A 27,140-nucleotide genomic window follows, 5' to 3' on the forward strand; every position below is an offset into this window, starting at 1 on the left:
AGAGCTAGAGTATCATATGCTGCTGCTGCTGCTGCTTCTCCTTTGACCTAGGGAAGTAGGTTGTGAGTTCTACTCTCAGCTTTTTCCATTTACTGATGCTAACAATTGCCTCCAAGGTCACTGGGCTGGGACCCAGCTAGCCATTTAACAGACACTCCCCGTATGTTGCCCTCGAGAGATGATTTGTATTAATTTTTTAATCTGGAGAATGTCTCTTTTAATGAACCTCTTTCTTTGCCGAGCCCAAGCTGATCGCTGGGGTTACCAAAGCCAATGCTGTAGTGTCTCATGCTGTGGATTGGCCCAGGCCAATGGCCCACTGAACTCAATGGAAAGACTCCAGCTGACTTCACTGGCTCCAAGTGGTACAGTGAAGAGATGACATTAGTGTGGCAGAAACCCAAGAGGAATGCTTGGGTCCTTGGCGAGAAACTTCCCAATCTGGGGACTCTTTTGGTGCGAGCAGACCTTTATCACCCCATAAGGCTGACCTGGGGACCCCTTGGCAGAGGGAAGTGGGCACCTCAGGCATTGCTTGTTTCTCTTCCCCACATGCAGTTCCAAGCAGGATTTTGCCTGTGGGTCTGTGCCCAAGGTTGGGGGGGAAGCCGTCAGGGCCGAGCCAGGCCTGTGGTGGTTCTGATGTCTTCCAGCAAGAGGCGCCGTCCAAATCGCCGACTCCTATCAAACCATCTTCTCTGTGTAATGGATCAGGAATGCAGGCCCCCTCCCTCAACCCCCTCCGCCAGAGCGTTTATTTAATATCCTGAAAAAATTAAAATAACTTCTGTGGCCACTAACTCCCCCCCACCCAGCCCCCAAAGATAAATAGAATAAAAGTGAGTGAAAATGGGAGGGAAAGAAAATAGAACCCCAAAGAGGGGCTGGGATCCTTCCAAACCCGAGAGGCTGGGATTCAGGAGGGAATGCATGCGAGCATGAAGGAGACACACAGAAGGACACACATGCACAGAATGACACTCACACACACACAGAGGGAGAGGCAAACACGGGCGCACCGACAGACGGAGCTAGGCAGCAGGATATACGCACAGAAAGACAGACAGAGGGACACACAGAGAGATACAGACAGACACAAATGGCAACGATGGATGCACACACACACAGAGGCAGATGGATTTGCATATACAGAGATATAGACACACCCATAGAAAGACACACACAGGCACATACCTGCGCATATATATAGACAGGTACAGGCACACACAGACAGAATAGCAGGACACCCAGCTAGATGGACATGCACATCAGACAGACAGACACACATGTCTTACAGCCCCATGGAAGGAATGTGCCAGTTAGGGGAGAAATGAAACAAATCTGCTGAAAAGAGAAAAGCTGGGGAGATTCGTGTGTGTGTATGAGAGAGAGACAGAGAGCATAGAGCCATGTGGGTGTGTGTCTCGCAGGGACTGGTGTGTGTATGCGCGAGTGTGGAAGGGAATAGGAGGCATGCACATATAGGAGGATACATGGGGATTTGATGGGTGTGTGTTTACGAAGGGATGTAGGGCTTGGTGGGAGGTGGTTGTATAGAAAGATGTCTGTCTGTGTGTGGCTTTGTGTGAACAATCCTTCTAGCCAGCTGTCTACAAGCCCCCCCATTATCCCTTTACCCCCATCATACAGCTGGATGCACCCGCACACTCCTGTATATCCTCCCCCCCCATCAAATACACCCCCTCATGTGCAGATCACTCTGCACACACATACAGTGCCACACGCCCACCAACATGGCTGTCTCCCTCATGCACCGTCAGCCTCCCTCATAGCATTGCTGGGCTGCCAGTTAGACAAGCCCTTGGGTTGTTAACATGCAAAAAGCCTGGTTACTGGGGTGTCATGGCTGCAGGTAATCAGCAACGGCCTGTGCCCTTGCAAGGGGGAGAGATTTCTTGCCACACGTGGGCAAACTAGGAAGTGCCCAGCTAAGGTGACACGTCCCTCCCAGCACAGCCTTAACTCTGACTCCATCACAGTGGACCTGGGAACAGCCTGGTCTTAAGGAAACCTGCCATTTAACCTCTGCCCACCCCAATGTCAAGGCAGGACTTCCAGCTACCCCAACCCCATGGTCTTCACAGCACTTGCTGCTGGTTGGTTGGCAGAGATCACAGTGGACTATCTATGCTAGGGATTTGTAAGACCCTCCATTACCATAGCGACTCAGTGCACCACAGCCTCAGTGTATTTCTCTTCACAACTCCCCTGTGAGGCCGGCCGGTGCTATTATTCTCATTGTACGGATGGGGAAACTGAGGCACATAGTGGCTAAGTGACTTTCCCAAGACCACACAAGAAGTCTATGGCAGAGCAGGGACTTGACCCTAGCGCTCCCACATCTGAAGCTAGTGCCTGGAACTGCTAGAGCATGTCAAGGAGAGGTAGGGTGCCGTGATCACCCAAATGGCTGGGCTCAAATGGGGCGGACTGAAGGTACTTGGCTAATGTCCCCTTAACACTGCTGTGCTTCTGCTTCTCCAGCATTTGAGTTTGGCCAGTTAAACACATGGTCTAGAAGGGCAACCATTAACAGAGAGAATGCAATGCTTTGGGGGAGGGACTGACTCTTCGCTCTATGCCTGTACAGAACCTCCGCCGCCTCGCCCTGGCCGTAACACTGCCTCTTCCCTGATTTCACAGCATTTGAGAATTTGAGGAATTAAGGCCAGAATTTCCAAAACTGCACAGGCAACCGGCTTTGCCGAGGGGCTCTGAAAATCTCAGCCTAAGGGCCTCTGCTCCAGAAAGGTGTGAAGAGCACAGGGTGGAGCTGAGAGTGAGACCCGACAGTCCCCGCTGCCCCATGCAGGGGTGGGGGTGGGGTGTTTGCATGCTCATGGCCTGGTCCTTATGTCGTTTTCTAAAAGTGGGTGGTAAGGGGGGCATGATTGAGGGGCACCTGGGGGAGTGAATAACTGGGAGCCAATGGGGGGAGTGTCCTGGGAACCCCTCTCAGATCCCCCAGCTATCAGCTCCCCCCTACTCCTGCCCCACATGCCGTCTGTTTGGGGGGGGCAGAGGAAGAGGGGAGCTAGAGAGAGATGGAGCAGGGGGTGGAGGGGGGACAGGGAGAAATGGAGGGGGAGAGGGGAAATGAAGGGGGACAGGGAAGGAGGGAGACAGGGGGAAATGGAGGTGGAGGGGGGCAGGGGGTGGGGGAAATAGAGGGGATGGAGGGGAAGAGGGATGGAAGATGAAGCAGGAAGGCCACAGAGCTGCTTAGGGGCGGGCTAGGGGCCAGACACCGAGCTGGGGCGGGGGGGCAGCAGCGGGGAGCTGGAGGCTCAGGCCGAAAAACGGTCGCGGCCCCTTTAATTGCCCGGCCCCGGCTCTCCAGCTCCCCGCCGGCCCCAGCCAGCTGCCGGGAGGCGCCGGTAGGGGGCGAGCGCGGCCCGAGCGGCGTGTCCCGAGCGGGCTTCCGTCGGGCTCTGAACCGGGCCCGGGAAAAGCAGGGGCTGGTGCCTGGTAACGCCGGAGGGGCCGGCGCGGGGGCTGCGGCCTCCCCCGGGGTCTGGGTGGAGGAGGAATGGGGGTGACGGGGGCGCCCTGCTCCAGCGCGGCCTCCCCTCCCCCCCCGGGGGCACGTGACCCTCTGCTGGGGGGGGCCCCTGGGGGCACGTGTTCCCCAGACTTTGGCTCTGGGCCCTGTGCGGGGGGGGCCCCCTGGGGGATGGGCTCCCCCGGGCCTGCGGTGGGAAGGGGACCCTGGGGCCCGGCGGGGGGGGGAAGCCGGGGGTGAAAGGGGCGGGCTGGGGGCCCCTGGCTCTGCCCTGGCCCGGCCGGGGGGAGGCGAATGGGCCCCCTTGGAACACGTGTTCCCCTGATTTTGGCTCTGGGCCCTGTGCGGGGGGGGCTCCCCCGGGCCTGCGGTGGGAAGGGGACCCTGGGGCAGGGCGGAGGGGACGGGCTTGAATGGGACCCCGGCCGCACTTCCCCTCTCTGACCCGGCCCTGCCTTCTCCCCAGGACCCGCAGCAGGATGTGCTCCCTGGCGCTGTTCCCGCCCCCGCCTGCCCCCGGAGATGTCACCCTGTACGAATTTAACAACGCGCTGGTCTCCGGCCACATCTACGAGAAGCTCCCGCTCGCTTTCCAAGACCAGGCGAGTGCTGCCCTCCCGGAGGGGCCAGCTGGGGTCTCCCCCTTTCCCAGGGCCGCCTCCAGCACATGTTCCACCAGCTGCTTCTTGGAGACTCTGTCCCTCTGGGGTGGGCCTGCTCTCCCCAGGGGCAGGTGAACCAGAAGGAGATCAGTGGACTGAACCCATCCGCTGCTCCAGACCAATGAACGGCCTGGCCTCTTTCACCAGAAGGGCTTGTGGCTGTTTTCTGGTGGAGCAGGACTGTAACCTGGCAGAGCTTTGGAGCGCCATGGACGAGCTGGGGTTTCAGTAGATTGGAACAGCAGGGAGCACTCGCCACACTAGCCAAGGGAAGGGGAGCAGCCTGGGGAAGTGCTCCTTATTCACGCTGTGGAGGGATGGGGCTTGCCCCTCTGCTTGTATTTGTGCTTTCTTCCAGGCCCCCCTTACTTTAACCCCTGAGCAGGAGACATTGTTGTCCCTGAAGGATTTTAATGCATGGAAGAGGGAACTGCCAATCTTAAACCCTCAGAACCAGTGGTCCCCAACCTTTTCTCAGACGAAGGACTGTGGCAGTGGTCGAGCATCTGCCAAAATGCCGCTGAAATTCGGTGGCAACACCTCTCGGTGACGCCGCTTGTCAGCGGCAATAGGCGTTGCTCTCAAAATGCTGCTGAAATTCAGCAGCATTTTGGGGGGTGCTCGACCGCCGGCCAGGACGCGGGCGTATTTAGATGCCCCCACGGGCGCCATGGCTCAGAACCATATTGTGTCACCATTTCCTTGTACTCCCCCATCCATCTTTTTGTGTCCACCTTTGTCTCTTTTTCCTTATACTTAGATTTAAAGCTTTTTGGGACAGGGACTGTCTCTTTGTTCTGTGTTCACAAGTTATCTATTAGAGCGGGGTCCTTGTCCCTAAGTGCGGGTCCTCAACTGGCTTTCTTCATTCTTGAAGATGGAGACTTTGGCTTCTGGCAGTTTCCATCTAGCACCCAATTCACACATGGGCGGGGTGGGGGCCACCCACCAAAACTTCAAAACCTTTTTAAATTAATCAACATTTTGACAATATGTAGCAGCCGCTTTGCCTCCTGGCCCAGTTTCTTTCTGTTTCGTTTCCTATGTGACCTCCTTTTCAGTATCAGAGGGGTAGCCGGGTTAGTCTGGATCTGTAAAAGCACCAAAGAATCCTGTGGCACCTTATAGACTAACAGACGTTTTGGAGCATGAGCTTTCGTGGGTGAATACCCACTTCATCAGATGCATGTCATGCTCCAAAACGTCCGTTAGTCTGTAAGGTGCCACAGGATTCTTTGCTGCTTTTTCTCCTTTTCAGGAATCCTAGTCAGTTGCCTGCCAACTGCTTATTTCCTCACATGTAGCTATAATTATGGTGTCTGCTTAGCTGGTAATGGAAGCTCTTTTCTGATGAATGAGTTGTGATCAACTAGCACTCATATTGTTATATGTTCTCCTAGCATATTGCTTATGTCAAGTTGAGAATATATCCTTTAGCTCAGGTTGCTCATTACTTAGAGGATCAGCACCATCTTTTATTATCTGTGTTTGTATAGCACTGAACCCACTGGGGTCTTGGTAAATGACTGGGGTTCCAATACAAGTAAGATTCAACCTCTTCTCTTCTTCCTCAGATATAGGTGCATTTAGAATATCTGTCAGGTGCCACTCTGCCAGTCCTGGAAACTGGCTCATTGTTTATGCACAGAGCAAATACAGTTGGGCACAACATGGCAAGCGTTCCCTATATGCCACCCCTGCCAGAGTGCCTCGGCCCTGATCTGGTCATTGAACCAGCCTCTTATTTCTTTGCTGAGGTTACCCACAAGAGGGGTCACTTGGCTGGTGGTTTTTGTAATTATAAATATTTACTCTTTTGTATAATGGCCACAGTGTGCCAGATGCCTTGCAGACCTGTGAGAAGGCGCGTTTCCTGGAGCTTACAGACCCTTGAACTGCACTGACATCTGCCAGCGTGTTACATGCAAGTTGCCCAATGATTGGAGAGTGGTAGCAGCTTTCAGATGCTCTTTGGAAATGCTGGCTTGGAAGCGATTGGTTCTGTGTCCTGTTCTGAAACCCCTCAGCCTTTGGTCCTGAGATCAAGCAATTTCACTAGGGTCTGTTTGATTGACTGTTGGTTTTTATACTTGCAGTTGGCTGATCTGCCTGTCTTAACCGTCCCCAAGGAAACTCTGAAAGCTCACAGCCGGCTGGAGCATAGCACAAAACCCGCCTTCATCCACCACCAGGAGACCCTCTGGAAGAGATGTCTCAATGCCTGGTGAGCGAGTGTGTGCATGCTCTGAACAGAAAGCAAAGAGGCAGCTGTCTCTTACTAAGATTGCAAGCTTTTGGGGGCAGGAACCATCTCTTTAAGTGTTTGTCTAGTGCTTAGCACAGCGAGTCCCTGATCTTTGACTGGGTCCCCCAGGCACTACCGTAACACAAATTATAATAATTAAAAATCTGGGGTTGGTGTGTTGGGGACTGAGGGGTGACTGTGCCTCAGATTTCCCTGATTGTGCTGGCTGCCGTTCAGAATTAAAATTATGTCTGATTTCATTTCCCTATGCTGGCCTTTTATAGCAAAACCCATGCTGCAATTCTCCTTTCATCTCTTGTTTGCAATCAGTGGAAGAAAAGCCTGTGCTATTCTAAGGGCAGGTATAATGCTGCTTGAGATGGGAACGGGTTCTGAACCCTAGGCTTTTCTGCAGTTTCCAAGGGTGGGCGCATGTCGCTTGGAAACTGGGAAATGAGGTTGTTGTTTTTTTTTTTTTTTTTTCTTGTCTCGAGGTTAACAGGCAGGTCTGTGCAGCTGGAAAGCAGGTCATAAGCAAGTCAGGTAGCAGGTTTGCCTGGTTTAAACTGACAATTTCCAATAGCTGGGAGGCAAAGGGGTTGGTGGGGGGGGGATTGGATATTGGACCAGGTTGGTGGGAGAGAACCAGCAGTTGAAAGAAGGAAGACCGAGTTGGTGACTTTTGCTGAGGGAGGAGTTGCAGTAAGGTTGAAGCAGAGCGAACAAGGTTGGGTCACAGGGAAATTGCAAGCGGCTCTGAAAACAACTTGAGGCCCTGTTTAGAGTCAGGCTCCTGGATACTGTGTTCAGTTTGTTCATGCCAGAACATCTTGCTTACCTTACCCTCTCCGTAGCAAGGTATCTCAGTAGGGATGGGCTGTTTCTATAACGTATGTTACAGTAGTAGCTGAGTGCCTCACAGTTTTTAAGGGATTTATCTATTTTTTTTCACTCTCTTCCCCTCTACTCCCCCAAGTGAGGCCGGGCAGTGCTGTTATCCCCATTCCACAGATGGGGAACTGAGGCACGGAGAGACTAAGTAATTTGCCCACAGCCACATGGGAAGTATGTGGTGTAGCAGGAAATTGAGCCTGAATCTCCCAAGTCCCATGTTAGCAACCTGCATTGCTGAGGGGAAGGGCTACTCCCCACCCCTGCTATCCAGCTTAAACCTGTAGCCTTGTGATATGTAGGAGACTCATAGAGTTTTCTGTCCACAGGCGCGATGTGGGAATGTGTGGGGTGCTTAACGAGATAGCAAATGCGGAGGAGGCAGGTGAGTCTGACTGTGGCATAAGAGAGCGGCCCTGACTACGTGTTGTGAAGGAGTTAGGTAGCTGTCTCCTAAATCTTTTCATGCCTTGATCTCTCCATTTGCTTTAGTCCCTGTCTCCTGGGACTCTGACGCTTCCTCCTCTCTCATCCTCTGGCCCCCTTTTTATGTCCCTCACCTCCCTGTGGCTCCTCTCTCTGTTACGTGAGTTAGTGAGGAAGGGGTTCTAGCGCTGAGCGGGTCAGCTGGAGTTTGGGGGGAAAAGAAGTGGGGACAGGGTTGACTTCTTCTGAAACAGTTGAAGCTTAAAGCTGCCATTCTGTCCTTTCCTCTCTGTCAGTACCTAGAGTCACTGTAGGACATAGAGGGAGCTGCTGCTGCCACAGCAACAAAAGCTCTGCTCACTTGACAGAGGGAAAATAAAACCCAACTGGTATCGTCCACTGCACAGAACCTGAAATAACAACCCGACCCTTAACGGGAGAGCAGCAGGAGACTTGTACAGACACATCCTGTCTGATGCTGTCTCTGGGGGTTGCTGTTGGATCGTGCCAGCTCAGTGCTACTCCCAGGGACACTAGGCTAATGATGTGTGTTTACGGCTGTGCTTAAAATCACATTTTCTGAGTTACATGCCGAGCCTATAAACTACAGGTGACATGTTGCTTTCAAATGAACACCCACAGCCCTAGAACACCATAGTGTCTCCCACCCTGAAGGATCCCAGATAAGCTCTATGTAGGAATTGCTCCCCTGGAATAGCTGAGTAAATGACCTAGAGATTGCCTTGCTGGTTGGTCCAGTGGTGGGCCTGGTTCTGTATCTTGTTCCCAACAGTGGCCAGGACCAGATGCTTCAGACAGAGGTGCAAGAAATCCTCTATGGGATACTTTGCCCCCCAGGGAAAGTTTCTTCCTGACTCCTGTTAGGTAGAAGTTGGCTTAATCTCTGAAGCAGGAGGGTTTAGATCCCTGTCAAAACAACTGGGCTTTGGTGGTGCTGTTTTCAGTCCTTACTGTTGTAACTCTGGCGGTTATTTGTAGAAACATCTAATCCGTCTTTGAATCTTGCCAGGTCTCCACCTCAGAGACATATTGTGGCAGAGAGTTCCACATGCTTTCCCCCCGACACACAGTTAGCATCTCCTTTCTGATTCTGAGTGTCAGTTTTAAATTTGCCGTCTTTCACTTTTGTTAAATCAATAAACCCCTCTCTGTGCACCTCACTCTCCACAATTCCCTTCTGATTTCAGCGGACTCATAGCACTTCACTGGGGTTTCCTGTGCTGTCTGTTGCCAAAGTTTGGCCTGTACCCCCTGACTGCTGGGTGCTACCTTTCACCCCAAGGTGTTTGTATTTCTGTGGCACTTTGGGATCCTTTGGGCAAGGCCAGAGCTACAGAAATAGATGGGATTATTTATTAAATCTGATAATGGTCTATGAGATGCAGACAATTCATGTGACAGTCCTTAAATTTCTGGGTTAACTCTAGTCTGTGCATCCTCCTTCAGTCCTGGCTTGTAAAATCATGATTCCAGAAGGATTGACGACCCTCTTCTCTTTTCCTTCCCATTCTTACATCCCCCTCTTTCTTCCTAGATCTACAGTGGATGAAAACAGGATCACGCTGGGCTTTGGCTCTGTGCCACTGGGTCTCCTCTCTCCACGGCTCCCTGTTTCCCCATTTGTCCGTGAGTGCTGTGAAGAATGAATCTGTCCCTAACTATTACTGAGGCCTGGACTGCACTAGAAAATTACCTTGGTATAACTATGTTGCTCACGGGTGTGAAAAATCCCCTGAGCGATGCAGTTAAACTGACCTAACCCCCGCTGTAGACCCTGTCAACTGAGCTACCTCCTCTTGGGAAGATGGCATACCTGTGCAGACAGGAGAACCCTCCCGTTGGTGTAGGTAGTGGAGTCACTGAAGCGGTTGCGTTGCTGCAGCGTTTTAAGTGTAGACAAGTCCTGAGTGTAATGGCAATGCTGGCAGATGTGTTGCACATCTTGTGACGGTAGCTGTTTGTGCACTGCATGGGGGTGGAGGGTCTGTATGTTTCCCTGACCCTGCCGCTCAGTCTCCAACAGGGTGTAACATTGGACCAGCTGGGCAGGAATATAAATGTTGTTCGCCCTCTTGTATTGCAATTAAACTAGGTGGGCCCATGTCCATTTGTGGGCTGGGTCCATCTCATTGCCTTCCAGCAGCATGAGAGGTACAATACAGGCATCAAGGAAGCTGTCTTCTTGCCCAAATTAAAAATGATGCTTTGAACTTGCAGCACTTTTCACCTCAGAGGGCTTTACTTAGGTGGGTTGGTATCATTATAGATGGGAGGCGGAAACTGAAGCAGAGAGAGGGCAAGTAGCTGTTGCCTATGAAGCTTAGTGAGTCAGTGGGAATGAGAACCCAGGTTGCGTGATTCTCAGCCCAGTCCACTAGGCCACAGCTGCCTCGCGGATCCCCTGAACACACACAAAACTCAGAAGTCCCCAGTCTCTGAATTCATTGCAAGGGGCGAATGATCATAACTGATCAAAGACCAATCAGTGCAGACATCCTACCACTCTGAGGGTGGCAAATACCTCAGGCAGAATCAGTCTGGTAACCGGTGTTTTGGCCTGCAAAGAGTGTCACGTCCCAGTTCACATGTCCAAATTCAGCACTGACGACAAACGTGGGGCAACCTCAGAGTAATTAAACTAGCAGGATCTGCAAGTTGAGAAGCAGAGTGATGCAGTGAACAGAGTACTGGACTGGGACTTGGCGAGCAGGGTTCTGTTCCTGGCTCTGACTCACCTGCTTGGCCAAGTCACCAACCCACCCCATGCCTCTGTTTCCCCCCCCTTTGTCTATTTAGATTGCAAGTTATTTAGGGTATCTGCGTAATGGAACACCAAATTAAGCTGACTACTGTAATAAAATAATTAATAGTAAGCTGCCATTTAAAACTCAAGACAGTTAAAAATCTCCTTTGTTTATAGTGGCTTGGATTTCCACAAGGACCTAAGGGAGTTAGGCACTCAACCTTGTTGAAAATCAGTGGATGCCCCTCTGCAAATCCGAGCTATGATGTATTGCTCTAATGCTGGCTTGGTTGGGCACTCGGGATCTGCCTACACTGCGGTCAGGAGGTGTGACTGCAGCAAATGTAGTGTGCTTAACTAGTTCAAAACTAGCCTGAGTAACAATAGCAGTGATGCTGCAGCAGCAGGTGTGAGCCCCATGTCCAACTGTTGTTTGTCTGTGCGCTGCTGTCATACCTCCCAGTTGCAGTGTAGACGCAATCTCTGAATGTTCTTTCTGTCTGGAGAAGGAGAGCAACAGGGTACTGAAAAGCAAGGGTTAAATATGGCAGAATATTCCAGAGGAACGGTTGAGGGTGTGTATGAGGTGGGTGAAATGTGAAAACCACTTAACTGATAACAGTAACTCCAATCAGCTTCTTGTGGCTCTGATACTCACTCCACAGGCAGCTGCTGCCTTCTCTGTGCGATTTGCCAGATCTGCCACTGACGTGTTACTTCTTTTTCCATCTGTCCTTAAGCTGTGTAGTGAAGACATGATTGCGGAGTTCTCCCAGGCGGTGGACTGGTAAGTTCTGCACGCTGAGGCTCTGCAATGTGTGCGTACCTAGCTCTGTGAGGAAGGACAGTGCTATTATCGATGGGGAACTGAGGAACAGGGAGATTAAGTCACCTGCCCACGCTCATGTGGCAGAGCAAGGAACTGAACCCAGGTTTTCCGAGTCCTAGGCTAGCACCCATCCTTCCTCCCTAATGCATATGTACAGCACTACTGAAATCCAGCTACCTCTGGGGTGAGACTGAGGGGGTTGCACATTGCACTGCGTAACAGTGGGGGAGTAGTGAGACCTCTTTTTTTTTTTGCTAGGGACCATAGCGCCCCTTAGGCCTGGTCCACACTAAGCAGTTAAACCGATTTTAACAGCGTTAAATCGATTTAACGCTGTACCCGTCAACACTACAATGCACTTTATATCGATTTACAGGGCTCTTTAAATCGATTTCTGTACTCCTCCCCAACGAGAGGAGTAACGCTAAAATCGATATTAACATATCGATTTAGGGTTAGTGTGGCCGCAAATCGAAGTTATTGTTATTGTTATTATTGGTTAGCTACCCACAGTGCAACGCTCTGGAAATCGATGCTAGCTTCGGACCATGGACGCACACCGCCGAATTAATGTGCCTAGTGTGGCCGCGTGCAATCGATTTTATAATATCTGTTTTATAAAACCGGTTTAAGTTAATTCGAAATTACCCTGTAGTGTAGACGTACCCATAGACAAACTGAATTCTCAAAGGTTACTCTTGGTAAGGATGAAAGTTTGAGGAGACCTTGCTGGAGTTTGAACCTGATTCTTCGTCTTTTCTAATCCATCCCTTACTGTCTTTACTATCGGGCAATCCTGTTTTGCATCTCAGCCTTTCAGATCCTTGTGGCTGTGTAACGCAGTGTGATCCCTTCTCTCTTGCTCATTGTTTTTCCAGGGCTGGCTGCTCCATCCGGGCTTTTGCCTGGCACCCTCACACCAGCAAGTTTGCGGTGGCCCTTTTGGACGACTCCATCCGAGTTCACAACACAAACAGGTGAGGAGTGTCAGGTTGCTTCTGCTGCCACTGGCAGAGTAAAGACCTACTGGGGCGGCAAAGCTTGTGTGATAGCGAGGGCTCATGCAGTGAGATACGGACACCTCCACTGCTGCTACAAAAACCTCTATGTATCCCTGTTCTTGGGGTCTGGGAGCCTGAGCCACAAGCTACTGGAAATGGCACTCCTCAGAGGCTGCCTGAGCAGTGCTTTGCTGGCCGAGCTTGGGAAAGGGAGGTGCAGCCTCAGTTGTCTCCAGTCCTTCCCTCCTGGCGTGCCTTGCAGGGACAGGAATCTGGAGCGGTGTCTGAGTCTGCCTTTGTCAGATATCTCTTGGCAGGGTCACACCCAGAGCCCATGGGACCATGAGGAAAGGCTCTGAGCCTTCCTGCTGCAGGTGGCCCTGTGCACAAAGGCTGCAGCCCCAGGGGCTCTGTGCAGGGTCCAGACAGGCTGTTGTCTGCTCCTGAACCCTTGATTCAGGGTTCTAAGCTGACTCTCGTGCTCTTGCCAGTGCACACGAAGACTGAGGTTGGTTTCAAGTTTGTTGTGGGCTCCATGGAAGCTGCAAACTGCTGTCCTCAGCGAAAGGGGAATCTGCGTCCTGTGTTGTGGACCTCTGTAGCAGCGCAGTTGTTGTCAGACCCTTCTCTAGTTCAGCAGGTCAGGTTCCTAGAATTATGCTGTCAGCGCGAGGCCGTTCTGCTGTGAAGCCTGGTAGGACCTTGGTGGCTGCAGCCAGTGTCTTTGTTCTGAGCATGAGGCTAAGGAGATTCCCAAGGAAGTTCCCTTCTTCCCCCTCAGGTGCCTTCAGGCCTCCAGGCTCCTTACACAGCCTACAGAGCCCTTATGTTCTGCCCGAACTCACAGGGAGAGAGGGCGGTGCCCTGGGGTAGTTCCTCAGCACCAAGTGTTCAAGGCAGCTCCAGTGAAGGCAGCACTTCAGCTCTGGGTTTCTTGGCACCAAATGCCACCGTTCCAAATGCTTCTCCAGTATGTCCCAAAGACTCTGCATCCCCTCCTCCCCTCTGATTCCCTGAGGTAGCCAGTCCTTCCATCACACGCACATCTTCAGCTCTTGGCAGGTTCGTTGTGTTCCCAGAATTTCTCACTCTGTAGCAGAAGTTCTTTTCGGACTTTTAGTAAAATCTCCGGATCCTGCAGCTAGCCAGTTTTCTCTCCGTTTTCCTCCCTCTGTTGATCCAGGCCATCCCATCGGAAGGAAAACAGCATTTGCTGTGCATAGTGAGGAAAGGTGGAATGACACTGCAGCTGGGTGTCGTCCGCTGTCAGCAAGGCCTGGCCCTTGAGTGTTAGTGACAGGAGCCAGAGTGTCAGATAAGTGGCTGAGCAGAAAACTTCCCAGCTTGGGGTTCAAACCAGTCCTGTTACTGAGGATGCCCCATGGGGGTCCTCCTCCCAGTTCCTCATACAAACCTTTCCTCTGAGCACCTGTACAAGGGGCGTGTTGGGGTCCAGCACTGACCCCATGTTCCCTGGAGAGAGGTATGTTCCCGCAGTCTCTTGAAGCCAGCATAGCTCCTCTGGCACGAAGGCCTTCAGACCAAGGCCCAGAATTGCTAATAGCGCACCTATCGCCTTGCCAAACTAAGCAGCAGCTATCAGTAAGGGCTTATCCATTCGACTTCAGGTTAACGCTTACGAAATCCCTAATTCCCTATTCACGTCACTATGTGGCTGGGCTAAGCAGTAGGAGAGCAGCACTTGTCTCATGTGCAGCCTGGAATTTGTCCCTCTTCCCATGTGATGGCTCAGCAGGCAAAGCCTGTTCAGACTGTCTCCCGCTGGCCTGCGAGAGGCGTAGTTAGGGGAGGTCTCTCACTTTTCCCCCTTGGGCATCCATTGAATTTCGTCTCTCCTGCAGGTCTCCCCACACTCCAAGTGGGTCCCAGCTGGCAAGTAAAGGCATCCTTAAAAGAAGACTCTCCCAGCTCATTCTGAAATGCTGCCGGCTTTCCCCTTCACAGGCTGCATCCCCCGGCTGGACTTTCATGCCAGCAAGTGCCAAATCACACCCATTAACTGCTGGGACTAGGCTGCAGGCAGCACCGGGCATGCCTCCTGAACAATCTAGGTGCGCTGCCATCTTTCTGTCCTCTTGAGTCTCTGAACATTGCAGCTCTGCCACCCTGGGTTGTGATCTTGTCAGGTTCCCCCAGGCTTAGCAGTGTCAAGGCCTGGTCATTACTTCAAGGGACTCCTCCAAAGAAAACCCAACATCTTGCTGGAAGTGGGATTGGCGATTCAGTAAACCCACACTGCACTCAATCAGTTGTGACCTAATGTGGTGCTAGGGGGCACTGTTTTTTCAGCTTAGGTATAAAACTGAGCTCCTGGGGGATCTGTGAATTGGCCACAGGTAGTTAAACTTTTCCCAAGAATCAGTGTGTTCTGATCAAATTCAGCTGTGTCCTGCCTGCTTTAAATCCCCCTGGTATTCTGTACCTCCTGCACCGAGCTGGTGTGCAGTGCTATGACACAGCTGCTGCATTCCTCCCACCCAGAGGGGGCCATATTTCAGTGGCATGTGTACGGGCTTTGGGATCATTTCTTTCTCTTTGGTTATACCCATTACCGCAATACCTGAGTGCCTCATAATCTACAACGTGTTTACTTTCAGAACCCTCCTGTGAGGCAGGGCAGGGCTATTATACCTAGTGACGGAGGCAAAGAGACCAAGTGTCTTGCCCAAGATCCCACAGGAAGCCTGTGTCAGAACAGAGAATTGAACCTGTGTCTCTAGAGTCCAGGCTGGTGCCCTAACCCCTAGGACATCCTTCCTCTCCATTTAGGACAAAAGGTGCTAAAGAAATAGAAGATTGCGTAAGGTCTCATAGAACTATGCTGTATGCACATCCCAGGCAGAGTATCTGGAGCTGATGACTGGGCAGAGGCAGATACCAGAGGTGCCGGTTACCTTGCTGCTTCTGTGAATGCTGCCTTTGTTTCTCCTGTCACACCCCTCTCTCCTCTCTTGCAGTGCCACGATCCCCATCCTGAAACATCGTTTGCAGAGGAATGTGGCCTCGATGGCGTGGAAGCCACTCTGTGCATCCATCCTCGCCGTAGCATGCCAGAGCTGTGTCTTGCTTTGGCACTTGGATCCTACTTCCCTTTCCACCAGGTAACCAGCCACCTGAAGACATGGTCGTGCCCCTGTGGTCGCTCCCATGTTGCCAGCATCTCTCTGCCGGCAAGGAGGCTGCCTCTAAAGCCTGGGCCAGAATCCCATGTGTCTAGCATAGTTCTAGCACACCCATCACCTGGGCGAGCAGAGCAGCATGCTGTCATTAAGAGCCCTGTTCAGTGGTGTTTGGATCAAAGCCACCTACCCTGACACAGACAGACGTGGCTACATGTCCCCTAGAAATTAGCAGTTGCTTCCAGCCTCCCTGGAACATGTCATAGCAGTTTGGACCCTACTAGCAAGGTCTCTCTCTCCTCTCTTTCAGGCCTTCGTCTGGCTGCGCCCAGGTGCTCGCCTACCCCGGTCACAGTCCCGTTACCAGCCTGGCGTGGGCCCCCAGTGGAGAGATGCTGCTCTCGGCTTCGCCTGTTGATACTGCCGTGCTTGTGAGTAAGGAGGGCCCTCCTAAGTTTCTCTCTGCCTGTGTCCTCCTGTCGTGCGGGGAGTCTCTACTACTCAGTGCTGGATGGAACAGCAAGACCCGCCGAACTCTCAATCATATGCCCTAGGAGATGGGTATGACTGTTTCCAAGGGTTTCCACTAGTAACTGGCACTAATAAATGTGTGTCTAGTTCAGGGGTGACCAATCTGCGGCTCTTCAGAAGTTAATATGTGGCTCCTTGCATAGGGGCTGACTCTGGGGCTAGAGCTACAGGTGCCAACTTTCTACTGCTCAACCCCAGGGCTTGCCCCCACTTTACCCCTTCTCCTCCCATCCCCTGAACCTGCTGCATCCTTGCTCCTCCCCCCCTCCATCCCAGAGCCTCCTGTACACTGCGAAACAGCACAAGGAAGGAGGGGGAGGTGCTGATTGGCAAGGCTGCTGGTGGGCAGGAGGTGCTGGGGTGGGGGCTGATGATGTATTACTGTGGCTCTTTGGCAATGTACGTTGGTAAATTCTGGCTTCTTCTCAGGCTCAGGTTGGCCACCCCTGCTTTAGTTGATCATCCTAAGGTTTGAACCTGCGATGTCTGGATCTAAAAGAATGGGTTTCTACTGCCTGGCATACAAATCCAACTCCGCTAAGTAGGAGGCACTAGTGGGCTCACATCTCTGCGGCCTGGCCATTAGAGAGGAACAAGGATCTATATAGATACTAATGTCACATGAGCATTATTCCCTAGACCAGTGGTGCTCAAGGTAGCCTCATACTGCTGGTGTGCTGTAGAGGACTGGAAGGAACCTCCTGGGTCCTCAAGTCCCATCTCCTGCCATCACAGGCAATGCTTTGCCAGAGATCTGTTGAAAGCCTGCTGGCGACATCGCTGCCTTTTAGTTTCCAGCTGCCAAACTCCATTAAAACAACTAAAAATACGTTAAATTGGGTCCTGATCTTACTCTTCCATGTAGTTGCCACAAGGAGGCTGTGTGATGGAGAACGGAATGGAAGGGGGCCTCTGCACTCACGCCCGGAAGACAGTCTCCGTATTAAGATGGGGACCGGGCTTTGAGAATCTGAACTCCCCCGCTCGAGACTGGCCTCGGTTTATAGAGACCCTGAGATGGAGTCCAAGATTGCACAGATGGTGATAGCGTTGCTGCAGGCCTAGGTTCGATTCCACCCAGCTCAGTTTTGTAGCAGTCAGCCACCTCTATTCAGCAACCTCGCACTGCAGCAGCAGGAAGCTGCAGGTCAGGAATGAGCTTGGTCAGCAAGTTTTTTCTAGGGCCCAGGTCAGGAATGAGGGGCAGTGGCAGTGCTGCTGCAAGGCATGGGGGGCAGGGAACCTGATGAGAATAGCAGGACAGTGGGTCAGGGTTAAGGGTCATTGGCAGCATTTTGTGTGGGAGGTGCTTAGGATTTGAATAGCAAAGGGGCTATGGGTCAGGATTGAGGTGCGTTGGGCAAAGAGTGTGTGCCTGGCCCAAGCTAACCCCGTCTGTGAGTAATATCTGGACACCCTGATAGAACTCTAGGGCCAAAACCTCCTGGCCTGGGGGCAGCCTGTCTGCTGCTGTGAAGAAGCCCCAGGTTCAATTTCTAGATTCTGCGGCTTGCTTCCTGGGCCAGCAGGACCTGAGTGGTTTGGAGGCAGTGTGCTTGAGCTTAGGGATGAGACGAGCTGCGTGCCTATGATCCTGTGCCACCAAAGTTCATTCCTGATGCTCAAATCCACTGTGTGCGATTCACAACTTCCAGAGAGGTTGTAGAGAGCTGCAGTCTCTGACATGACCAGAGGGACTAAAATACTGCTCTGACCAGGGGGAAACCATTCCCTCCTTGATGTGCTGCAAGGCTGAGGCCTCTACTGACGCTGTGACGGCTTAATATTGAAAAGCGTGGCCGGTGTCTGTCATGCTCTTCCTGGCTTAGCAAGAGCCTGCATGGAAGACAGCGAGCAGAGGTGCACAGATCCTTTCCAATTCCCGGCTGTTTATGGGTTGGAGGGAGACAGACTTGCTTTTCCAGTATGTTACCCTCATCCCCCCTCCCCTCCTTCTCTCCTTCTCCAGGTGTGGGATGTGTCCACGGAAAACTGTGTCCCGCTGCAGTGGTTTGGAGGGGGTGGAGTCACTTACCTTGCTTGGTCACCTGATGGCAGCAAGGTGCTAGCAGCCACACCCTCAGCAGTGTTCAGGTGAGGATGAGGAGTGCTGGGACCCGTGAGAGCATGATCTAGTGGTTAGAGCATGGGATTGGGAGTCAGTACTCATGGGTTCTGTTCCCACCTTTGGACTGGGGCATGTCACCTTCTGTGTCTGCACCTTGATCTGTAAAATGGAGAGGATGTTATGGACCCATCTTAGGGGGGGTTGTCAGTCTTCATCTGTAAAGTGCCCTGAGACGTGGGGGTGAAAGATAACAGAAGTTCTTCACTCTTCTGCTGCAGGCAGGTGGCATCTGGGTGACAGCATCTCCAAGCCCTCCATCACTGCAGGTTTTCTGGCTTCAGAGTCCCATGGCTTTGCTGTATCTGTCTGTCCCTCCCCAACTAGTAACGTCTTCCCCTCGCCTAGCTCCTGCCATCCAAGGGGCTCCGAAATGCTCTAACTTTAGCAAAGCCTAACACTCCTCAAGGAAGCAGCTGTTCTGTGGCTTAGTTAGTCAAAGGCAGAATCCAGGAGTTAGCACACCCCAGATGCCGGTTGTCTGCCTGCTGATGGCAGTTGTTTGGTCCCTCTCAGAGAAACAGAACTGGATTAAGCTTCAAAGAATCCTGTGGCACCTTATAGACTAACAGACGTTTTGGAGCATGAGCTTTTGTGGGTGAATAAGCTTGTCTCTCAATGATCTTGGGTCTAACGCAAGAATTGAAATGAAGATGCTGGAAATACAGTGAGTCTGCGCTTTCATTCACCCCGACCTTTGGTCTCTTCCAGGGTTTGGGAAGCTCAAATGTGGACATGTGAGAGGTGGCCCACCATCAAGGGGCGCTGCCAGGTATGTGGGGTGGAGGGTTGTTCCTGATTCCATGCTAATGAAGAGGAAAGCCCTGAGTGGATTGCTCTTGTAAAGGTTAAAGGACAAACAGCTGAACTGTGAGGTCTTTCCCCACCCTCACTGCCCTGCTACGTACCAGGTACACGGGAGCAGATGCAGTGAGTTGCCCTGTCTTGACCATCACCCTCTTGTGGAGTGAGACTAGCTCTCTGCTTTGTTCTCCAGATGGGCTGAGGCCTTCCTGAAGCAAAACTGGGAATTTGATCCAAATTGGGGTAGTGGTTTTTTGTACGGACTCTCATACTCTAGGGTAAGAACAGATAAGACCCATCAACCTCCAGCCCCCTGCCTCACAGGCAACCCCTTGCCAGAGGTCTGTGGAGAGCCTGCTGGGGACATGGCTGCCTCTCCTTGTTTCCAGCTCTGAAGCTCCATTAAGCCAGCTAAAAATGCATTCACTGCAGGGCCGCCCAGAGGATTCAGGGGCCCTAGGGCAAAGCTGGGGAGCTGCGGTGCTTGTACTCACCCAGCGGTGGTCTGGGTCTTTGGCGGCATTTCAGTGGCGGGGGGCCCTTCAGTTGCTGTGTGTCTTCGGCAGCACTGAAGGGCCCCCCGCCGCTGAAATGCTGCCGAAGACCCGGACTGCCGCCGGGCCAGGGCTCACGGGGCTCCTGTGGGGTCTGGGCAAATTGCCCCACTTGCCCCCCCTCCTCTGAGCGGCCCTGATTCACAGAAAAAACCTTGAGCTGGATTACAGTGGCATAAGACCAGTGCTTCATCCCCAGTACCCCAGACTTTACCTCTATCACATGATGGAGTCGTCCCTTGTTCCTGTGTTGAGGTGGAGAAACTTTTCCTTACGTGAGGGTCAAACGAAGGCCTCGATCTGTGCTCATTAAATACCCCAGTTCTGATCCAAAGCACCCTGAGATATCAGCCCCAGGGTCCTGGCTGAATTCCACTCTCCCTACCTAAACTCCCCCTGCAGTGCTAGGTGGCTGCTGGATTTTCCTTCCTTCCCTGTCCTAAACTGTTGAGTTACAGCAGAGCTGTTCAGCAGCTGCTGAGTTAAATACAGAGGTGGCTGTGTTACAGTGGTGGGCAAATGATGCCATATGGGTTGAGCACTTAAAAGCTGAGTTAGCCACATGACTTCCGTGACTGTTAAGGGAAGCTAGGTGGCTAGCTCCCTAGTTAGCTCTGAGGATAAAAGGTGTCCTGTTGTTGTTGCAAGTCATTCTCGTGGTCTGGTTTTAAACGCATGCCTTTCCTTCCCACAGACAGGATGCTGGAGCCCGGACGGCAGCCGATTGCTCTTTACGGTCCTGGGGGAGTCAGTCATTTACTCCTTGTCCTTCTCTGAGTACAGCGGTGAGTGTGTTACACTTTCCAAGAGGAGAGAGCTGATTCCACCAAATTGTTGTCTGATTCCTATAGCCACACTGGGCTCCTGGATACTTTCTAACCAGAGCTTTGCCTTTCTCCTGTGTGCTCTTGTTAATCTCCTGCTGGTCTGGTGAGCGCATCCTGGGTGCTGACTGTGAAACACACTAGCCAAAATACAGCAACCAAAGCCAGTGTTTGGGCTAATCTTTCATGGTGTTTCCTCTCCTCCTCCTTAATGCAGCCCATTGTGCCATAACATCCTGTAGTGCTACTTGTCCGAGGCACACTCCAGTAGGGGGACAGAACTCTTTGTGAATTTCACAATGCTTGTAGCTCTGAGTTATAGGTCATTAGCCCAGTGGGGGCAGATTTTCAGAGGTACAAAGGGGAGTTAAGTGTCCAACTGCTATGGACTTTCAAAGGGAATTGGGCACCTAATTCCTCTCTGAAACTGTGAAAATCTCCCCTTTGTAGTCTAAACCACAATGCAGCTGCTTCTGGGGTGGAGCAAGGATTCTTTTCAACAGTGCACAGCAACATATGCAGTGGCTTAGGGCAGGAAACAGAGAAGAATCCTGCATCCAAGCCAAAGTGCAGGGGCAATTTAGGGAGGCAGAATGGAATGACCCGTCATGGGATTTGGTCAGGACGTGGGGGCTGACACAGCAGCAACAAGCTGATTCCACTGATCCATGTTGTTCCACACGGCTTGGCAACTTCAGCTACTAGCTGAATGGCAGAATTCACCTGTCTTGGTCTCTTCCATTCCAGGCGAGATGCAAGGGCAAGTAGGAGGATCAAAAACGGCTTCTATTGTGGCAGACCTGTCAGAGACCACCTTTGAAACACTGTATGGGGAGGAGAGGTGAGCGAAGGGCAGCTGGCCCTGCTACAGGGATGCGGTGAGCAGAGCAAGTGCGGGGGGACGGTGCCGCAGATTCAAACCCTGAATGGAAGATGCAGGTGCCAATGCCTTAAAATAGCCCCTCTTACTCGTGATACTTAGAGCTGTGGGGGTGTGTGTATGGGGCATCACTCAGTGCTTGCACGACATGTTTCTCTCCCAATCTCTTTTGTGGGTGATTTCAATGGTAGCTCAATATCATTGGCCAGAACCTGGTGTAAAACAGGCAGGCCCTTTTCTCTCTCTTCCCAGGTTCTTATCTCTTCACCCATGATCTCAGTCACGGCCCACAGCAATCCTAGGTGACTGCAATTCTGGGTAATCCCTGAGGTGGGACATGGTTGCATGTAGCAGACAAATTAAGCTGAGTTTAGGTGACGTGTGTCACTTGTGACTTCATCCAAAGGGGTCCCAAGCCAAGGCTAAGGGTGGAAGACTGGTGTGTATCCCAGTTATGCTACTCTGTCCCCATAGGACAGAAATTCTGTGATGCAAAAGGCAGCTTGGAACAGAGCTCGCTTGGTAAGGAAACAGTGTATGTAGGGCGTGGGCTTCTTCCAAGCCTATCTAGCGAGCGAGGCGGCACGCAGGGTTCCTGGCAGCTGAGCCTAGCTCACATTGAAGCTGCTCTCTCATGCCCAGTGTGTCGGTTTCAGGATCGGAGGGGAAGTGCACTCCATGGTCTGGGACCCCAGCGGCGAGAGGCTTGCGGCTCTCATCAGAGGTAAAACCTTAAGCCCTTCAACCCCCTCGCCCCCAAGTGGGATTTTCCTAAGCAACTTTGGCTTGTGTAACTTGGTCCCCCCACCCCATGTGAGGTTAACAAGGGAGTGGGAGCTGCATCATGCAGAAGGAGAAGGGAAGTGCAGCTAGCTCCAGCTGAGAGAAGAGGGCGGTCTCTTCTCACTCCAGAACTGATTCTTGCCTGAATAGCCTCTTCCCCGTCTGCGTTAAATGGCTGTTCCTGCCCCCCAAGTCCCCTACTCGCAGGCCAGGAATAGGGGGGCTTCACCCTGCCACTGGGTCTCAGCCTTCACCTCCTTCAGATGAGCCTGTAAACTCTCGGGAGCAGGGAACTGCGTGTTCATAGGACGCTCAGATGGGGCCCTGGTTCTTATCTGCTATAACAATAACCAGAGGGGTAACCGGGGAATGTTCTGTTGCTGCCATTAGACCTACAGCCTAGAGGCCATTCCCAACCCTGATCTCATGCAGAGAAGTCCTGTGTGCTGCATAGGAAGTTTAGTCGAAGAGGAGTAGCTGCAAAACCAGGGCCAGTCAGGCCGCATGGTAAAGTGACAAGCCATGACTGGCGCCCTGTGCTATGCCACCACCCCCAGCTTACTACAGTGGCCCAGGAGTGAGAGCAGGTGTGTCCTGCATGCATCCAAGCATATAAAATTGCATGCTTGAGAGACTTAAAATAATCTGCATTTTAAAGCAGCAAGCGGGAGGCTGCTGGGATTCTCTTCAAAGGCTAGTTGTAAATGAGCCACCTTTGTTATTCAGAGAGCAGGAACCCAATGGGCTATCTCTGTACCAGCCCCCTTAGAGAGCTCCTGCATCTCCAAAGTGGGCTGTCAGGAATGTGGATAAACTGTGGTGTCATTCCTGCCCAGGGCGAAAGGCTAGCCTGGCAGGGGAGTTTCCCCGCACCTTGGCCTGAGGGCACTTTTCATCCCTTCAAATGCCCCTTTATACCACTTGAGCAGTGTCAAGTGGCCTTAGCCATGAGAATGAGCATCAGCCACCTTCTGTCTTAAAAACGCTTCTTTCCTCTATCGCCCTGTGAAAGACCCCACAAATGACAGGGAAATTGTCTGTCTGTCCAAGGGAAGCTGCCTCCCCCAGCTTGCTGTGTTAAAGCCACCAATAAACTAGGAAGAACACGCACATTTCCCCCCCACCCCCCAATTGTTCAGTTGTAGGCATATTAGGGTGGGATTTTCAAAAGTGGAATGAGAGGAGGGTGCAGTGGTTAGAGCCCCAGCCTGGAACTGAGGGAACCCAGGTTCAATTCCCTGCTCTGAGGACTCCCTTGGGGAACCTAGCGTGTCGTGGTTCCCCCTCTGTCCAGTGGGGATAATGTCTCGTGGCAGGGAGCAGGAATAAATAGATAAAGACTGTATCTGAATACCCCCACAATGGTAACGAGGGCCAGATAAGTACCATAGAGTCCCCTCCCCCCCACCATAGCATCTGAGCACCCCCACAGTTTTTACTGTATTTACCCTCACAACACCCCTGTGAAGAAGGGCATGCCCATTATTCCCATCTTATGGGCAGGGAACTGAGGCACAGAGACCAAGTGACTTGGCTGAAGTAACCCAGAAAGCATGTGGCAGAGCAGGGCTTAAACCCGGGTCTCCCAAGTCCTAGGCTAGAACCACTCTTGCCTTTCTTTGATTCAGCATCTAGTGCAGAGTACAAGACCCACTGGCTTTTGATCACTTAAGTGTGGTTGAAAACCCGCCCTGCGCATTGCTTGTCCCAGTCACTGGTCAATAACATTCTGATGAAAGTGAGGCTTTCTGGCTCTGATCCAGGGCAGAGAAAGGGGATCTGGTAGCATCCAGGCCACAGGGATAATGGTTCAGGTGAAGTGAAGCTCATTAATGAAGAATCACCCCAGATTCCTGCTGGGACCTGCTGACAAATAGCCATTTCCTGGGCACCACTTGTGTCTGAAAACTGGCCAATGTCTTGTTCACTTGCTTTTTTCCTCTTTGCAGGGAATCCCGAAACCCCTGAAAGCAGGACGATCATTGCTGTGTTTCGTACCCGCAATAGCCCCGTGTTCGAACTCCTGCCATGGTGCGTACTGGTGGCTTAAGGAGTAGCCCTCAATGCCATAGGATTAAAGGCAGAAGAGGGACCATTCTGATCAGTTAGTCTGACCTCCTGCAGAACACAAGCCAGAGAATTTCACCCAGTAACTCCTACATCAAGCCCAGAGTGCGGTCATGTCCTTTAGAAAGATGCATCCAAGCTTGGCGTCATACTGGAGAGGGTGCTGGGTTCTTGGTGCTATTTCCTCTGAATTGGCACTGAGCTACCACCCAGAGGTGGTGCTAGTGTGGACTGTGTCCCCACGGGGTGCTGTCTTTCAAGTGAGTCATAAAACAGGGATCCTGACTGGCTGGTCCTTAAAGATCCATGTTGCTGGGATGAGGTCAGGGAGTGGCCTCTGGTATCCTGGTTGAATTCGAGCTTGTGCCTTGTGGTGTGGAGCACCCTCCGTTGGCACTAATCACTCAGGACACATTGCAGGATCAAGCCCTAAATTTCCCCTCATTGAATGTTGCATTCTGTGGTTCCTGCCCTAAACTCTCAAGGAAATGTTAGTGTGCTGTGTTGTGCCCTAGAAGTGACTGCATCTCAGATGGAGCAATCCCTGCCATCCTGGTCCTTTTTTCCTGCGGGCAGGGTGGCCCAAATGTTCCTTCTCCCTCTCTGTTTGCCCCCCACCCCAGAGGTGGCTGTACGTTGCTGGTGTGGTCTGAATAGTTTGTGAAGCGCTCTGATGGCAGTGTAACCGTGCCTCCTGCAGTGTGAAGGGGTGGGGAAGGGATCTCTGGTCCTGTTGCTCACAGCCCATCACGGAAGGAGTGAGTGAGATCAATTGGTCATGAAGTCACTGTGTCTCCTCTCTCTCTCTTCCCTAGTGGCTTCTTGCAGGGGGAGCCAGGGGCAGAGCCGCAGTTGATCACTTTCCATCCCTGCTTTAAGAAAGGGGCCCTCTTGACTGTGGTGAGTGCAGCCTTGTTTTTTGGGATCTCCTCGAGGGGGTCTCAGCTGAGACACTCTGAAGCTGGAGGCTTTCTAAACACAGTTCTCCTCCCCCCAGCCACCCGCCCTTACAGGCCCTCCACGACAGAGGAGCAGGAAAGATCTCCCCAAACCACACGGCTTCAGCAGAGGGGATGGCTCTGCGGCTGCTGGGAATGGGGCTTGAGGGTGCCATTACCATAACCCTGGATCTGTTAGCATTGAAATGGGGGGAGGCGTCATTACCAGCCCCCATGAGGGCCTAAGGGGCCTTGAGATCTGTTGGCACTGAGAGTGGGAGGTGCTGTTATCCTGACACAACCCCATACGCTGGGTGTCCCTAGACCTCGAGCTGCCAGAAGCTGGGACTGGATGACAGGGGATATATCCCTCAAATCGCCCTGTTCTTTTGTTCCCTCGGAAGCACCTGGCACTGGCCACTGTCGGAAGACAGGACACTGGACTAGATGGGCCTGTGGTCTGACCCAGCCTGGCCGTTCTTAACTCGGGTTCTGTTGGCACTGGGACGTGGGTCTAATTTTCAGCAGAAAGGGATCTAGTTGGCTGGGATTTGAGGTGTGTGGCAGAAGTCCTGTACTCACGTTTCTCTCTCTCTCTCGCCACCCCCCTCCCCCCGCGCTCCTGGATCCCCCCTCAGTGCTGGTCTACAGGGAAGATCAGCCACATCCCGTTTTACTTCGTCAGCGCCCAGTTCCCCTGCTTTAGCCCCAGCCACAGTCCTGCTGTGGCCCTGAGCAGCAGCAGCGCCAGCGTGCGGGAGCAGCCCTTGTTTTCGGAGCTGTGAAGAGCAGAGCGGGGGACCCTTGGGCCGGGCTCCATTTAAACCCTGCTGGGCCTTTCCTTGTCATGCTACCTGTGCTGTTTAAGGAGTTCCCTTTCGTCCCGCTGCTGGGTAACCACGGTGCTCGCGCCCTCTAATGGTTACTCCACCCCAACACATCCACTGGGATCAGCTATTGGGGCAGCATATGCTGGGCACTGATGGATTGTATCATTTGTCAAGAGAGCCCCGAGTCTGGAAGGGGAGCAGTATTTTGTTTGCAGTATAAGGAGCCAGCCCAGGGCGCGAGGTCCTGCTTTGCAAAGCGCTTGGTGCTGTCCGGATTAAAGATCACACTTCCATTCTGGCTCCCGTTCTCGTGCACCTCCCAGTGTGACCTGAATGGCACTTACTCTGCATCCACAGCAGCTCAAGGGCTGCACTCTGGTGTTTGCACCAGGGTGGCTCAGAGCCCCAGGGCTATTTAATCCCAGGAGCTGCTCCGGGCAGGTTTCCACGTGCCTTTCATCTGCAGCCACCTGGCCTCAGTACTGCACTTGGTCACAAACGGGGCAAGTGTTGGATTTGGATGCCCTGTTCTTGTTAATGGGAATCTGCTAGGCAGCTCTGAAACATCTCAGTCCATTGTATGTAACAGAGCTCCATGAGATCAGAGAGAATTCTCAGCCCCCAAGCCAGAGTCTCGCATGTCCAGGGCTAGTTCATAGGGGGAGAGGTGGTGTGGAGAGAGAATTCTGAAATTAAATGAATTAAAGTTTGGTTAAGAAAATGACATATTTGCTTTATAAATCGTGGCTAGCAGGGAGAAGGCCACAATCAGCAAGTAGAAGAAAGCTGTGAGAATAATTAGTATTACTTGTAGTGTGGGAAGGATGTGTGGTTCCAAAAGTAACTAATGAAATAAAGAGCTGCAGTAACAAGACAAAAACTGTCTTAAAAGAAACCAGTGCAAACCTTCCCACGTTCTGCTGGTAGGCGAGGAGGGGAGAGGAGCTAACAAGGGAAGACGTTGGAGGGAGGAAAGTACCAAGGATAAATTGCTTCAACCTCCATTTTTGCTAAAGCTAGTAAGTTAGCTGAAGGGTATAAAGAGGGTATGAAGGTTCTTTGTCAGACCCAGCCTGATCACGCTGAAGCACACCAAGGTGAGATGGTTTTCCCTCGGTCTGGCCCATTTGTAAGTATCCTAATCACATGCTTCTGAATACTTTGTTCCTGTATTGAGAGTCGGATTGCTTGTTTTTTGACTGTTGAGCATGTTTAGAGCCATTGTATAAAATACCATTTGGCCTTTGGAATTAATAAAGGAATTTATGGTTGAATTACTGTCTCGTGGCCTCCTGTACTAATTTCAAATATTAATAATTCCAA

The 27,140-nt window shown here is 52.1% G+C and overlaps 2 protein-coding genes across 10 annotated transcripts in view; one reads left to right on the forward strand and one right to left on the reverse strand.

Moving 5' to 3' along the window:
* Nucleotides 1-26,323, forward strand: part of AAAS (aladin WD repeat nucleoporin) — an 82,442-nt gene extending 56,119 nt beyond the window's left edge. The window contains exons 1-18 of one of the 9 annotated variants that reach the window (XM_050925863.1): nt 3,413-3,489; nt 3,990-4,125; nt 6,282-6,409; nt 7,651-7,706; nt 9,303-9,394; nt 11,252-11,298; nt 12,219-12,317; nt 14,204-14,413; nt 15,320-15,463; nt 15,792-15,912; nt 17,982-18,106; nt 18,849-18,909; nt 20,190-20,280; nt 21,067-21,160; nt 21,856-21,923; nt 23,932-24,013; nt 24,865-24,949; nt 25,626-26,323. In XM_050925863.1, the coding sequence (XP_050781820.1) occupies nt 4,003-4,125; nt 6,282-6,409; nt 7,651-7,706; nt 9,303-9,394; nt 11,252-11,298; nt 12,219-12,317; nt 14,204-14,413; nt 15,320-15,463; nt 15,792-15,912; nt 17,982-18,106; nt 18,849-18,909; nt 20,190-20,280; nt 21,067-21,160; nt 21,856-21,923; nt 23,932-24,013; nt 24,865-24,949; nt 25,626-25,772 (1,773 nt within the window). In that variant the 5' untranslated portion in view covers nt 3,413-3,489; nt 3,990-4,002 and the 3' untranslated portion in view covers nt 25,773-26,323. The other 8 variants (XM_050925864.1, XM_050925862.1, XM_050925865.1 and 5 more) reach the window with 8 other exon arrangements.
* PRR13 (proline rich 13) overlaps nt 1-27,140 on the reverse strand; it is a 326,900-nt gene that overhangs the window by 176,404 nt on the left and 123,356 nt on the right. The window lies entirely within an intron of this gene.

The sequence above is a fragment of the Gopherus flavomarginatus genome, chromosome 16 (genome assembly GCF_025201925.1).
Source record: "Gopherus flavomarginatus isolate rGopFla2 chromosome 16, rGopFla2.mat.asm, whole genome shotgun sequence".
In the NCBI taxonomy this organism is placed as follows: domain Eukaryota; kingdom Metazoa; phylum Chordata; order Testudines; family Testudinidae; genus Gopherus; species Gopherus flavomarginatus.